At 34.6% G+C, this 13098-nt stretch overlaps 2 protein-coding genes across 2 annotated transcripts in view; both read left to right on the plus strand.

The window, feature by feature from the left end:
* LOC115437389 (uncharacterized) overlaps positions 1–780 on the plus strand; it is an 89427-nt gene extending 88647 nt beyond the window's left edge. Inside the window, exon 46 of the mRNA XM_030160617.1 lies at positions 694–780. Within this exon, the coding sequence (XP_030016477.1) occupies positions 694–780 (87 nt within the window). The remainder of the gene's footprint in view (positions 1–693) is intronic.
* Positions 781–792: 12 nt separating this feature from the next.
* Positions 793–13098, plus strand: part of LOC115437390 (uncharacterized) — a 31288-nt gene continuing 18982 nt past the window's right edge. The window contains exons 1-8 of the mRNA XM_030160618.1: positions 793–824; positions 941–1093; positions 2401–2517; positions 2587–2760; positions 6276–6478; positions 9613–9788; positions 10078–10189; positions 11805–11886. Coding sequence (XP_030016478.1) covers positions 983–1093; positions 2401–2517; positions 2587–2760; positions 6276–6478; positions 9613–9788; positions 10078–10189; positions 11805–11886 — 975 coding nt within the window. The 5' untranslated portion in view covers positions 793–824; positions 941–982. The remainder of the gene's footprint in view (positions 825–940; positions 1094–2400; positions 2518–2586; positions 2761–6275; positions 6479–9612; positions 9789–10077; positions 10190–11804; positions 11887–13098) is intronic.

The raw sequence follows: 13098 nt of genomic DNA on the forward strand, positions 1-13098 counted from the left end.
TTACCTGAATACAGTTTGAAGGAAATACATAAAAATAATGAGTTGCAATAAATTTTAAAACGCAATCGCATGTAAGATTAGACATGAATACTGGTTTGTTGCTGAGTAAACCAGGGTTTAGTGTTTCGGGGGGTTTTTTTTGACAGTGGCGATCGTATCAGATTCTAAATGATCAGTCAGTGGGTTTCACAGTTTAGCTTTTTTAACACAGACTGACATCTGAGAAAAAGATGTTTTACGGTATGAAACTTTATAATGGCCACATGACGCTGCTCTGGTGGATCTGCTGCACTTTTGCAATTTATTTATGTATTTCTGGAGATTTCTTGATGGGATGAATAAATTTTTTTAGCCAATCAATCAAATCTAATGTATTATACAAAGAGGCCGAAGAGCAGCTCCAATAAAAAGGGAACTATATCACTAGAATTTTTTATGTGGCCGTGATTCACTTCCACATCTCCTCAGCATGTCGTTTTTATTTTATGTGCAACAGAAAAAAAAAAGTCGCATAAATCCATGGCAATTAAGAGAACACACATGGAAACACATTCTTACTCATAATTCCCCACTGTTTCCACCACTTCCTCTCCTTTACCCTTAATGACCACATCTTTTCCTCAATATGAACTCATATCATAATAACAGACCGCACATGTACAAAAAGCCATCATTTCCTCTGTCATGTTTTAGGACTGGGGCAGTCCGGATCGCATCCGTGCTCTGGATCCTTGCTTGTGTCGCCAGCGGTTGCTGAATCTCAAGTTTTCATGTCGATAGATAACACAAAGTTAACGGCTGCAGTGACTCTGAAAAAAACAAAGGTGTGAGAAAACACTATTGATTTGACATTAATATACATTTTAATATGAGCCTTTAACATGAGCAAGATGGAACTCTCTGTTACGATTGTATAAAATGTAACCCTACATTTTTTCAGGATAAAAATGAAGGATTGCTGCTTCTGAACCACACTGTACCGATGCTGAAGAAGCTGGGTGTCCCTGTTAGCGCTGCACTGACGGTGGAGTCAGGGAGTCACGGCAATGATTCCTACTATTACCTTTTACAAAGCAGAGCCGGGAATCAACAGGTGGGAGGAAATATTAACACACTCTGAAATACAGGCTTTGAACAAAAATATAGGGGAAAAGCACACCTACGGCTTTTAGGACTTACAGTCAAAATATAGATATAAAAAGTATAATTATGATGAAAATGTCAGTTGTTTTCAGTAATCATAAATACATGCCTATGCTTATTTCAAGTTTTATGGCAGGTGTTTCTTCCTGAGTGAGAGTAGAACAAACCGTGGTTACTTGTGGTTTAATATCATTATTCCTAATTAATCTGGAGGTACAACATTTAACCCTTTCATACATAGTGGTCACTACAGTGGACAGCTATTCTACAGCAGTTCTCTTGTATATTCATGGATTTTTATTTATTTATTTATTTATTTTTTACACATATCTTTATTAAAGTTTTAAGACACTACATATCTTTTCTTACAAGAACTGGTAACATTATGTAGATCTCCCTGAGCATAACCCCCAGAATCACAAGCCCTCCCCATAGTTTTTACACACAATTTGTCAGTAAATGCATGTTTCTGTGCGTCAAAATTAAACGTGTGGTGTCCAGCTGAGTGGACATTTTTGCAACTTCATGAAAAATAGGTTCATAAGAATTGTTTTTTTTTTATTATTTTTTTAATGTATTTTTTAAATGTTTTTAATAATTTTATTTCATTTTTTAAAATTTTTTTTATTTTTCAGAAGAAAATTTTCAATCGCATTGTTTTTATTACACCTAAAGAGGAATAAAAATACTCAGGAAAAAATTTTGATTAAGTCCTCATAATTCGTGCATGAAAGGGTTAATACAATTATTTTATTTTTATTTTTATTTTTAATCTTTATTTAACCAGGAAGTCCCATTGAGATCAGAAATCTCTTTTGCAAGGGAGACCTGGCCAAGGTAGCAGCATTACAAAGTCAATCAATCAATCAAATTTTATTTATATAGCGCCAAATCATAACAAAAGTTATCTCATGACACTTTACATATAGGTTGGAACCAGACGCTCAAGCCAATAAGTCCAAACAATGCAAAACCCACACATGATACATAATGAACAATAAAGCAATTGCACAATTGTATTAATAAAATAAATGTCAAAATTGAGTAATATTAAGTAAAACAAATTTTGAAGCATTCTGTAGGCATTTTAGATTCTGATATTAACAAAATTAACCCTATAATGTGATAAAATAATTTACTGCAACACCATTGAAACACCTAAATTCAGTTTGTCCCTATATTTATGTCCCACGTATGCCGATATGTTCTAGAATCAACTGTAATGTCCTTTTCATTTCATTATTCATCTTTTCACAGTTATATCAAGAGATGACAGTGTCAAAGATGTCAGAAACTGTGAGAGTGCAGAGTGGCTTCAGACATGCAATCGACCATCTGAGGAAACTGGGAGTCCCTGCAAACAGCAGCGTTCAGGTGAGGAACTCTTCAATACGTGTGAGGTTGAATTTCTGACAGACCGAATTCTACTGTGACTGTGTGCAGGTAGAGCTGGATTCTGCTGAGGGTAAGACCCTGACCCTGCAGTCCCAGTTTGGAGGTGACCAGGCAGGACTGAGCCTAAAGATGAAATATTCACCCACGAACAAAGAGATGAGAGGAACCCTGTGGCACAGCTGGTCGTGGCTGCAGGACCGAGGAGTGCCTTATATGACCGAGGTAAGTGAGAATTTTTTGTGAATTTTATTTATTTATCTAGACAGGGACAATGCACAATGTATATTAACCTTAAATAGGAAAACATGTAGGTCCCAGGTTGTAGCACTAGTGCCAATTTCCACCTGTAGTCCCTGGTTATGGAGAGAAATGTGTTTCTTTATTCATCAATCAAAAAGATAGATTAATTGGATTTGCAATGAAAAACAACATTTGCAACCAAAAAGAGATCTGAGAGCAAAAGACAGTAAGTGGGCAATCAAAAAAATATATAATTTTGCTTATAAATCAGTCCTCTTTGCTTGTGAGTTTAAAAAAACTTTTGATTGATTGAGTTGATTTGATTTGATTGCCACTGAGTGTCTTTTGCTCTCAGATTTCTTTTTTGGTTACAAATCCATTTATTTTATTTTATTTATTTTTTTATTTTTTTATTTTATTTCGAACATGCAAAGAAATAAAACAAAACAAAAGCAAATTAAGACATAAACAAAAATATATTTAAATGGACAGAATCTATCTTCAAGCACATACAAGTCTGAATTTTGCATGGTCGAAAAGGAGTAGGAAGAAGTATAAACTCATTCTTTTAAACTTTAAACATTCTTTTAAATTGCAAATCCATTCTTTTTCATTGATGAATAAAGAAACAACTGTCTCTCCATACCTGGGCAGGCTGATGTTATCATTAAAAAGCAGACATTAAAAAAAACTAAAACATACAAAAAGCAGTATAACATGCATTTCCATAACTCCATTTCAAGGTTATTATCGTTAACGAAAACTAACGAAATGACGAAAACTAGAATTGAAAAAGCATTTCGTTAACTGAAATAATAAAAACTATAATTAAAAGAAAAAAATGATAACTAACTGAAACTGTATTTGTGCTTACAAAACTAAACGTATAAAAATTATGGATAAAATTCCCTTCGTTTTCATTTTCATCAGTGTCAAATTGATATGAAATCGATTTATTTCACTCGAGCAATTTTAGCTGCTGGCACCATACGACACTTCACAGTCCGTCACTTCTCATCACTTCTGGTTTAGAGTCATCTTCTCGTCCAAACTCTACCTGAAACTGGAGACCCAAAGTTAGGAGAAAGCAGCAGAGTCCTGTCTGGGATTTATTTGAATACGATGTTGAGAAAGATAAAAGATATGCAAAACTAAGCATTTAGAAAAAAACATAAACTAATAAAAACTATCAAACCTGCTCTTAAACGAACTGAATTAGAGAAAAAAAGGCAAAACTAAATAAAACTAACCTATAATGAAAAATCCAAACTATTAGAACCTTGCTCCATCTATATAAAATAATCATCCACATCCAACCATTCACTCTTATTCGTCCCACTGCAGTCCGTCACACACACTCGAAGCATGTTTACATCACATTACATTATGGCTACAGGTTTGGTTAATGTAGGAGCCATTCTTTATGTTTGTTTGTTTGTTTGTTTTGCGTCTAGTTAATTGTGGATTCCGGTTTGAGTTGGGGGGGGGGTGAAGGGAAATCTATTTAAGGGTAGATAACTAGGTCACTGGGAAGGGACGGGAGATCATACTGCTACAGTTAGAAGTCAGCATCATGTAGTTGTCAGTTTGTATTTTAATCTTCATGAGACACTGATGTGATCATCTAAGAAACGTTCCATAAAAGTGAAAAGCTCACCGAAGGATTCTGTCTGGACATTAATTGTTTGGACATTAATGTTTAGAAGCATGTCAAAAACGAGTCCTCCATTCTGCACCAGCTGTGACAGGTTAGTCACAATAGTTAATTCTGGTAAATACTTTCATTATGTTGGTTTGTAAACTGGTGCGGCACTGGGGTTCTTTCGGAGTGGGGGACAGGGAAGTCTCTTTTATGTTCGGCTCTTCATCTTAACATGGAAGAACAGAAATGTTTTGTGGTAACTTCCAAACTTGTTTTCTCTACTTGTCACCCTTTCTTAAGTGATTCATCTCCTTTTCCATGAAAGTCAGGTATTTCCTAGATTTAATTTACTGATCGTGTAGATCAGTGTTTTTCAACCTTGAGGTCGGGACCCCAAGTGGGGGTTGCCTGAAATTTAGTAAGTGATAAAAAAATAATAATACTAATAAAAATATATTGTGAGTTGAGACAATCACATACAAAGACATGTCAAACTGAAGCTGAAACTGCAGCACTGTGGTTCTGTTTCTGTGTCAAATGTTCATTGTGGTCAGTTCAGATGCTGCAGCTCTTTCATAATTCATAGTTTCAGTTCTTGTTTGTTCAGTATTAATTGTCCTCCTTGTAAATCAAAGCTGGACTGACTGGACATATCCTGACCAAAGGAAATGAAATTCTCCCTTTGTGCAGTAATCTACACCTGGATTTACTGCCTCTGTTCACAATAATAGACATTATAGATAGCCTAAATGTCCTCTGAATTAATGTTTATTTGCAACATAGTATAGCAAAACTATTACATGATCAAAACAAATTAATATTAGCAAAATAAAAATGGCTCCGTTTGACTGTCTGGGGTCGCCATAAAGTTGTGTGATGTTAAAATGGGGTCAGGAGCCAAAAAAGGTTGGAAACCCCTGAGTTAGGAGAGCAGCTGTTTGTTCACCATGGGGGAAAATGTGTGATAGTTTGTAATTGTTAGTAGCTCCATCGCTAATGTGTTCCACTGTCACATGGCCAAAATGAAAAAGCAGACATTAAAAAAACTAAAACAGCAGTATAAGTATGCATTTCCATAAACTGGGGGGGGACTGCAGATGAAAATTAGCACTGACGCTAACTCTGGCATATTTACATGTTTAACCCTTTCATGCATAGTGGTCACTACAGTGGACAGTTATTTTACAGCTGTTCTCTTGCATATTCATGCGTTTTGTTGTTTTAGTTCCATATCATTCAGTAGAGTGGACACTTAGGCATCATGTAACTTTGCTTTTCTTGATAAACCTGATGTGCAGTGAGATGTTTGAGTGTAAACCAATTGCTGATTGTTAATAGACTGTAATTATCATTTTTTCTTTTAGAAAATCTTTTTTTTTTGTATATTATCTCCATGAAGTGAGTAATAATTAGTATTAGAGTATGTTTAAATATGAGAAAACATCAGATTAGCTACATTAAAAGTGTTTTTATATCATAGTTTTCACACAGTAGATCAGTAAATACATGTTTCTTGGTTTCAAAAATTAAATGTATCATATCCATCTGAGTGGACATTTTTGCAACTCCATGAAAAACAGGTTCATATAAAAATGTTAATCACATTGGGGATTTTTTCATGCCTAAAGAGGAATAAAACAGGGAGGAAAAATTGTGATTAAGGTTCTCATAATTCATGCATGAAAGGGTTAAACTGAAACGGAATATATAAATGTGTTCATTAATGTGCACTGTCCCGCCTAATAAAGATACATACATGAAAACGCTGCAGTTTTATAATCAAAAAGCGGTTCATTGTGTGCTTTTCATCATGGATTTACATCATTGTCTGCATTTGTAACGTTCTTCCTCCAAGGGCCTGTGTTCCGTCCAGGGGTTTCCCTCACAGCTTCAGTCCAAGGCTCTGCTCTCCGTGGACCGACACCAGCTGCTCGTCTCCAGCCTGAACGTCACCGTATCCGAATGGCGCCTGCCGCGGTCGTCTCCTACTCACCACCGGGCCCATCCATCACAAGCACATCACAGACTGGACACGGCCCTGAGCGCATCAGTTCAAAGGTCAGACTGGGACACCCGGCTCCATTCAACTGTGATTTTCTTTATTTTGCACATCATAGACCGCAGAGAAAAAAAAAAGAATTTTCATGCAAGTAACACCATTGTGCAAGAGAGGATAAAAGTGGTAGAAGCAAAAAAAGGCTTTTGTCAATACACCCCATAAATAACATAAACAGGGGGAAAAAAAGAATTAAAATATAACTGAAATATAATCTAAAGAAAACTATAGAAATACAAATCAAATGATATACAGCCTTACAATTTTCCATAAATTAGAGTCCCTTTTCAGATGCTTTTTAAATGATGATAAAGAAGGTGTTGATTGAAGTTCAGGGCGTAGATTATTCCACATATGTGGTCCGCGATATTTTTAGAGAATACTGCCTGACAGAAGTTCGACAGTATGGAAAATAAAATTTGCTCGAGTATGGTGTAGGATAATTGTGAATAACAGAGGACGACATAAAAAGTTGTGGAAAACTTAGGAAGGACATGAGTCAGCTGTTTATTGTGAGATTAGCTTCTCAGTACCTTCTAAAGTAGGTACTGTTGATGGACACATGCAGAGTTTGTTATCATTTTTAGACAGGATTATTGTAATTGTGAATTTTTTTTTATCAGTTTTTTAGTTTAGTTTTTACCTCAATGGAAGTGATTTATTTTCATATATTATTCTTCCAGAGATCAGTATGACAACCCCTCTCAAATGTTTCGAATCCTTTGATGAAGCAAACACATATTTAAATCCTCGTCTTTTAAATGTCTCATGATCTTTTCCCGTCATATGGACTTCTTGCAAGAATGCGATGTCTATATTCTCTCTTTAATTTGTAAGACATCTGGACTGTTTGATTGGGCTACGAAGCCTATTACATTTAATGAAATTAACTTTACCATATTGTCTCAGTCACCCAGTGATTAGGTTTGAGCACAATATTATAGTATATATACTATAGATCACTCATATGAAAAGAGAGAAACGAATCAGCCCTGCTGGTAACATAGAACGACATCATAAATTCAAAAACACTAGAACAAAGTATAGACTGGAAGTGATTTCTTTTCATTTCATGTTTCAAATTGCCTTGTTTTATTTTATATATTTTATGTTTCTTTTCCCACATTTTATGTGGGTGTTATGAAGACAAGAAAAAAAAAAAAAGAACTGAGAAAACAGAAACATGATCAAACAAAGAATGCCTACCAGAAATTATTTGAAAAAATTGACCTCTATCACCTTTATTCAAAGGGAAACATACTCACTTATCTACACTTTTCTTGTTTTATTATATATTGATTCTCCACGATTGAGTCCACTAAGTTTATTTTACAGTATTCCTGAGCTGAACGTCATACCTGTTTGGGCGGTCATGAGGTCACATTGCTGTCCACTTTGTGATTAGATTCAATAAAAAAAAAAATGAAAAAACTAAAAAACAAACAAAAAAAACTATAGGTTATTACAAGTTTTAAATAACAAGTTATTAACTGGAAATTGGTATTAAATAGATGAAAATAACACAAGTTAGTGTGAAGGAACAGGTTAGTTGTAGGTATGTTCTTGAAAACTGCTATTTAAATTATTTTTCCATTCTAAGTTTAGTCTTAGCCGTAGTTTCTGTGTAGTTACAGGGTGGGGAAGCAAAATTTACAATGAACATTTAGTTTGTTTTTTCTCAGCAGGCACTACGTCAATTGTTTTGAAACCAAACGTATATTATGTCATAATCATACCTAACACTATTATCCATACCTTTTCAGAAACTTTTGCCCATATGAGTAATCAGGAAAGCAAACGTCAAAGAGTGTGTGATTTGGCTGAATGCCTCGTCACACCAAAGGAGATTTCAAAAATAGTGGAGTGTCCATAAAGACTGGTTTATAATGGAAAGAAGAGAATGACTATGAGCAAAACTGTTACGAGAAAAGTCTGGAAAGGTACTATTAAAGAACAATGGGAGAAGTTGTCACCCCAATATTTGAGGAACACTTGCGCAAGTTTCAGGAAGCGGTGAAGGCAGTTATTGAAAAAGAAAGGAGGACACATAGAATAAAAACATTTTCTATTATGTACATTTTCTTGTGGCAAATAAAATTCTCATGACTTTCAATAAACTAATTGGTCATACACTGTCTTTCAATCCCTGCCTCAAAATATTGTAAATTTTGCTTCCCCACCCTGTATAATAATGCTAGAAGTGTGAACCAGTACAGTGAACTATTTTCAGGTGAATCAGAAGCGATTATTTGTTTTAATAACCTGATTGCCCCATCACTTAAAATGACAACACTGTCTATTTAAGGCACAATAACACAGGACATCTTATATGACAGTCCTGTGATTTGAACGTCTTATAACTGGACTCTAATCTCGTCTGCAGGTCCTCTGCGTAGCGCCTCAGTAGACGTCCACTGTCAGGACTGGAGGGTCCGAATGGTGGGTGACGTAGGCTGCTGGGAGGGAACAGAGGGTCCAAAGAAGCCAGAGTTACACCAAGCACACTGTACATGGAAACAGCAGCCCAGTGTTACGGTGATGATAAGACACCACTAACTGCCACGTTACCTGCAATGATGTCACACTTTTCGACTACAGCTCAAACACAGTTAGTGTGCTTTATTTCTTCTACTTGTTCTTTTTTTTAATTTTTTCATTAACCCTTTCATGCATGAATTATGAGACCTTAATCAAGATTTTTTTTTCCTGAGTGTTTTGATTCCTCTTTAGGCATGAAAAAACAATGTGATTGAAAAAGTTTGTATGAATCTATTTTTCATGGAATTGCCAAAATGTCCCCTCTCAGCTAGACATCATGTGTTTAATTTTGAAGCAAAGAAACAGAGTTACTGATATACTGTTGAAAACATGACATGAAAATGTTTTTAATGCTGCCTAATCTGATGTTTTCTTATATTTAAATGTACTCTAATTCTAGTCATTACACACTCATAGAGATAACATGCAAAAAAAAAAAAAAAAAAATTACATTTATGCTTTGGCAGATGCTTTTTCCAAAGCGACATACAAGGGAAAAACCATCCAATCAATCAATCAAATTTTATTTCTATAGCGCCAGGATCACCGGCAAAAGTTCCTCTCATGACACTTTACATATAAGAGTTGGTCAAACCAGACTGAAGGCAATTTACAGAAACCAACAGAATCCTCCAGGAGCCAACACTAGTGAGAGGGACAGTGGAGGGAAAAAGTCCCTTAACAGCAGAAACCTGGAGCAGAACCAGACAGAGGAAGATGGACGAGTGACAGGAGGAGAGAGGGTTAAAAAGAGAGTGAAGGAGAGAAAAGAGGGTGATAGAGACAGGGGGAGAAGGGGGGAAAAAGAACAGCCGTTTTGTTAATTACAATTTAATAAAAACAAAAAGCAATTGCTTTACACTCAAAAGTGTTATTGAAAGTCAGGTTGATCAAGAACATCAGCGTTACAGTGTATGGGATGATGCATGAGCGCCCAGTGTGTTAGCTGATAAGGAAGTACGACGACAAAACCATGAATATACAAGAGAACAGCTGCAGAAGAACTGTCCACTGGAGTGACCACTGGGCATGAAAGGGTTAACACTAAACATACTCTTTGAAGGTCGAAGCGTGGGAAGACTCACGGAGTCACAGCTCAAATGCTCTATGGCCGTGAACCCTGAACTCAGCTCCTCACTGGCTCTCATCGTCCAGGGGACATCACCTCCTGACAGGTAGACACAAACCATCCAACACTGCTTATTCATGAGGAACTACATTAGTAGGGCTGTGTATCGGCAGGAATCTGGTGATACGATACAAATCACAAAACTAGGATCACGATACGATATACCATGATGCTGTTAAAAAGGCAATGTTTTGTTTTTTTCTTTTTTTTAAATGATTATTTCCTTGAAGAATTAAATTACACCTGAAATCTGCACAAATACTAAACACATTTTTATTTGATCACAACAGGATCTGATGTTCTATCACAAAATCTTCCTCTGTTCAAACTGAAATTCTGTTTTACAGACATTACAGTTTAAGATCCTGTTCAAATGTTCATATTCTAGTAGTTCACAGCTAACATCAGAACATTAATTTTGTGCAATCCCAACAAAGGAACTAACATCTGCCTCTCTCAGACAGTAAAAAGTGCTTTTAGGATGCTTTAAATAACCATTATTTAATAAAATAGTGTAAATTATAATAATAAGATATAAACAATAAAGAAAAAACAAAAATGTACCTTGGCTATATCTGTATTTCAGTAAGGCCCAAAACACAGTAATGTCCCGTCAGAGAGCAAACTTTAATTGACTGCCATTCAACATTTATTTCACTATAAAGTATCTTCTTGTTTTGGATAAATAACTAAAGCAAAAATGAATTTAAAAGTAAAAATGTGGGTCATTAGCAATACTAAGTAAACAATACACAGGAAAAAAAAAAGAATAAAAAATACAATAGCTGAAATAATAATCTTAAAGTGCAAATAATAGAAATACAAATCAAATGATATAAAGCACAGGTGTCAAACATGTGTCCCGGGGGCCAAATCTGGCCTGCCAAAGGGTCCAGTCCGGCCCTTTGGATGATTTTGTGAAATGCAAAAATTACACTAAAATATTAACAATCCTTTTAGTTCAGGTTCCATATTGAGACCAATTCAATCTCAAATGGGCAGGTTCAATCAAATACGATCATGATAACAGAGAAAAAATGACAACTCCAAATGTTTCTCTTTGTAAATGTAAATATTTTTCATGTATTTACACTAAAACAAAGTATACTTTTGCAAAAAATGTGATTAACCTGAACAAATATGAACAACCTGAAATGTTTTAAGACAAGTACAATTTTAACAATATTCTGTCTGTTATTAAATGTTTTGTGTGTTTGTAGATCCACTGTGATCTGTAAATTATAATGTACATGTATAAATGATAAACTGAGGCAGAATATTGTTAAAATTACACTGATTTTTTCAGTTTGTTCATGTTATTCACGTTTTGAAAGGATAGTTTGTAGACGTAAATGTGTTCATAATGTAAATGTACTTTTTTTGCTCTAAAACATAGAGAAAGTTTGGAGTTGACATTTATATTATTCTGTTATTATTTTACTGGTTCAGTCCACTGCAGATCAAATTTAGCTGAATGTGGAACTGAACTAATAAGAGTTTGACAGCCCTGCTATAAAGTCTTACATTTTTTTGAAAATTAGAGTCCTTTTCAGATGCTTTTTAAATAATGATAATGAAGATAAACCATTAAAATCAGTAGAAGTACCTTGTAAATCTAGTCCTGTATTAGATAATACTGACAGAAGTTTTTTTGTGTCTAGCAAGGACCTGATGGTGAAAGTTGTGCAGAATATCCCCAGGATGCTGACATACCTGCCGTCCCAGCTCAATGTCCACTCTCAGGTATGTTCAGGTATAGAATTCAACTCAAAATCCATCTTAATGTCTGTTTATCCATAGGTCTAATCTGCTCCCTGTAGTTTAACCCATAAATACCCAGTGCTAATTTTGTAGCAGTTCCTCAAATTATTTTTTTTCTCTCTATTTAACCATTATTTAAGTGATCATTTATTATAATATTAGTCTCTGTATTTTGTATTTTCTACTGTAAATCATATATTTCTCTAAATTTAATTTCCTATACTCAATTTAGATGTTCATGAAAACTCAGTAAATTCAATTATATCAAAACAGAGAAAACTGAAGAAAAATCATCTTGTACAACAGTGATTCGCTTGTAAAATCCATGGAGTTTGATCAATAACAGTGGATGGAGACACTTGTTTTATGTTCAATTAATCATTTATTTTGTTGAATAAGTCACTTTTTTGTCAGTTTTCTCTGTTTCTGATCTAATAACCCTCAACTTTAATCTGAGCTTTTCTGAACATCTACATGATCAGTGAATTAAATATAGAAAAATACATGATGTAGAAAAACCATCAAATACAGAGGATAATATCATAATAAATGGTGATAAATCAATTAACAGGTCATTAAAAAGCATTCAAAGTCATTAAATAGATTTTGTGAAAATCAAGTCCTTAAATGATGTTAAAAAAAATTAAATTTGATGTCCAGAGGCATTAAACAATTAAATACACATGATGGAAAAAAAATTGTTATTCATGTTTTTTTTGATAATTAAACATTTAATATTTTGATTGGAAGTATAGTGTGATGATTGACAGGTGGAACCCTTTAATTGACTATTGTTCATGGCCCATACCTGAAGTCACAACACCAGACGCTTGGAATGTAACGTGCTGTGAGCGTGCTCACACTGTGGAGAAAGAACGAGGGAATATTAGCAAATGTGGGAAAAATGAGAAAATGAAGTTTCAGCAGAAGTGACTGGAGGAAGAACTATTCAGAGCCTGGTGAAAGCCAGAAGAGAAGAGAAGAGAAGAGAAGAGAAGAGAAAGAAGAGAAGAGAAGAGAAGAGAAAGAGAGAAAGAGAAGAAGAGAAGAGAAAGAAAGAGAGAAGAGAAAGAAGAGAAAATAAGAGAAAATAGAAGAATATAGAATAGAAATAGAATAGAATATAAATAGATAGAAATAGAATAGAATAAAAATAAAAGAATAGAATAAAATAAAGAGAATAGAATAAAAATA

The sequence above is a fragment of the Sphaeramia orbicularis genome, chromosome 17, assembly GCF_902148855.1.
Source record: "Sphaeramia orbicularis chromosome 17, fSphaOr1.1, whole genome shotgun sequence".
Classification (NCBI taxonomy): domain Eukaryota; kingdom Metazoa; phylum Chordata; class Actinopteri; order Kurtiformes; family Apogonidae; genus Sphaeramia; species Sphaeramia orbicularis.